This window comes from Antrostomus carolinensis, unplaced genomic scaffold (assembly GCF_000700745.2).
Source record: "Antrostomus carolinensis isolate BGI_N321 unplaced genomic scaffold, ASM70074v2 scaffold26612, whole genome shotgun sequence".
Classification (NCBI taxonomy): Eukaryota; Metazoa; Chordata; class Aves; order Caprimulgiformes; family Caprimulgidae; genus Antrostomus; species Antrostomus carolinensis.
In genome coordinates this window covers 2,203-4,149 of record NW_010297998.1, presented here as the reverse complement: position 1 = coordinate 4,149, position 1,947 = coordinate 2,203, and the positions used below count along the sequence as shown (strand labels likewise).

At 60.1% G+C, this 1,947-nt stretch overlaps 1 protein-coding gene across 1 annotated transcript in view; it reads left to right on the top strand.

Moving 5' to 3' along the window:
- ABHD8 (abhydrolase domain containing 8) overlaps positions 1–1,471 on the top strand; it is a 2,156-nt gene extending 685 nt beyond the window's left edge. The window contains 4 exon segments of the mRNA XM_010162312.1: positions 1–110; positions 722–892; positions 999–1,215; positions 1,322–1,471. The exon segment at positions 1–110 is cut by the window's left edge and continues 33 nt beyond it. Coding sequence (XP_010160614.1) covers positions 1–110; positions 722–892; positions 999–1,215; positions 1,322–1,471 — 648 coding nt within the window.
- The last annotated feature ends 476 nt before the right edge of the window (positions 1,472–1,947 follow it).

Sequence of the window (1,947 nt, the reverse complement as noted above, 5' to 3'; positions counted from 1 at the left end):
GCTCCCCAAATTGCCGCCGCGTACACCTTCTACGCGCTGGCGGAGGACATGAGGGCTGTCTTCAAACGCTACGCCAAGAAGAGGAACATCCTGATAGGACACTCATATGGGTAAGGGACCCGGGGGTCCCAGGAGGGGAGGGATGGATTAATCCCCACTCCCCCCCGTCCTCTCCTTGGCAGCAAGCGCTCAAAAGGTCCTGCGCTTTGACGGCTGAGAAGCAGAGGAGGGGTGTGAGGTTTCTTGTTCTGGGTTTATCCCTCAGCTCTGATCTCCTCCATCCTCCCTGGGTCCAGCTAATCCCAGAGCCCATCCTCCAGCAGGGGAGCTGGCAGAGCACAGCCTATAAATAGAGTAAGCTCAAGAAAGACAATTAGATGGAGACTAAGCAGTGCAGAGAGCAGCCCTGGGAGGAGAGGGAGCTGGAGCCGGGCTCTGAGCTGGGCAGGATTAGATCAGGACAAGGCTAGTCCAGGGTGGCGGGCACCCAAGCAGGTCCCAGCACCCTCCTTTGGTCTGTGCAGGAGTGAAACCCTGAGCTCAGCTCCTCTACCCAGGCTCTGGGGGCACCAGCTGTGGGGTTTGACTGGGGTTACCCTGCCCAACAAGGGGGAGCATGGGTCAAACATTGGGGTGTAGCCTGGACTCTGACCATGGATCCTTGGGGTGCAGCATCCACCAGTGTCCTGGGATTAGAGTGGGGTCACTTCTCTGCCCACAGGGTCTCCTTCTGCACCTTCCTTGCCCACGAGTACCCAGACCTAGTCCATAAGGTGATCATGATCAACGGAGGGGGCCCGACAGCGCTGGAGCCCAGCTTCTGTTCCATCTTCAACATGCCCACCTGCGTGCTGCACTGCCTGTCCCCGTGCCTGGCATGGAGCTTCCTCAAGTGAGTGGTTATCCCAGCACCATGGCATGATGTCCCCAACCATCATGGGGACCCCCAGCATGGGCAGGGACACTAACCCTCTGCCCGTGCTGGCTCGGTCCCGCAGGGCTGGCTTCGCTCGCCAGGGTGCCAAAGAAAAGCAGCTGCTGAAGGAAGGAAACGCCTTCAACGTGTCCTCCTTCGTGCTGCGTGCCATGATGAGCGGGCAGTACTGGCCAGAGGGTGACGAGGTTTACCACGCCGAGCTGGCCGTGCCCGTGCTCCTGGTCCATGGCATGCATGATAAGTTTGTCCCAGTGGAGGAGGACCAGCGAATGGCTGAGGTAGGAACCGAATGAGGCTGGGGTCTCTGCCTGCCAGCACGTGGCCGTGAGGGCAGGGGGGCTTATCCCAGTGCTGACACCTTCCAATGCCATCATCTCCCTCCAGATCCTGCTGATCGCCTTCCTGAAGGTCATCGACGAGGGCAGCCACATGGTGATGATGGAGTGTCCCGAGACGGTGAACACGCTGCTCCACGAGTTCGTCCTGTGGGAGCCCGAGACGCCAGCTGAGGACGGGCAAGGGGAGAAGAAATAAGGCAGCAGGATGTGGTGACCGGGCTGCTCCCATGGGAGAGATGTTTCAGAGAGGGGTTTGTGAGAGCAGAGGTTGTCCTCGCTGGGAGCTCAGCTGATTTTATTTCCCAGCCACATCGGAGGCTGGCGGTGGAGCACGGAGGCTCCCCCAGGGCAGGGGTGCGTGGGGCCAGCAGTGGGAACACGGCAGACCTGGTCCCCGTCCCCTCGGGGATGGCATGGCAGCTGCTGGAGCGTTTTCATCCTGTTTCTTTGTAGTATTATTTTCCTCACGCAGCAAATCCTCGGGGACAAGAGAGGAGGCGGCTGTGGGGAGACTGGTCCCACCCGCAGCAAAACGGGAAGAACTCGGGGGGATTCCTCCAGGGAGAGCACGGCGGCTCCGGCACCTTCCCGGCCAGGGCTGGAGGAGCTGAGCTGGGATTGTTCTAAGGAAAAACCAAATGCTCCTCGGCCTCAGCGGTGGGATTTGCCTCT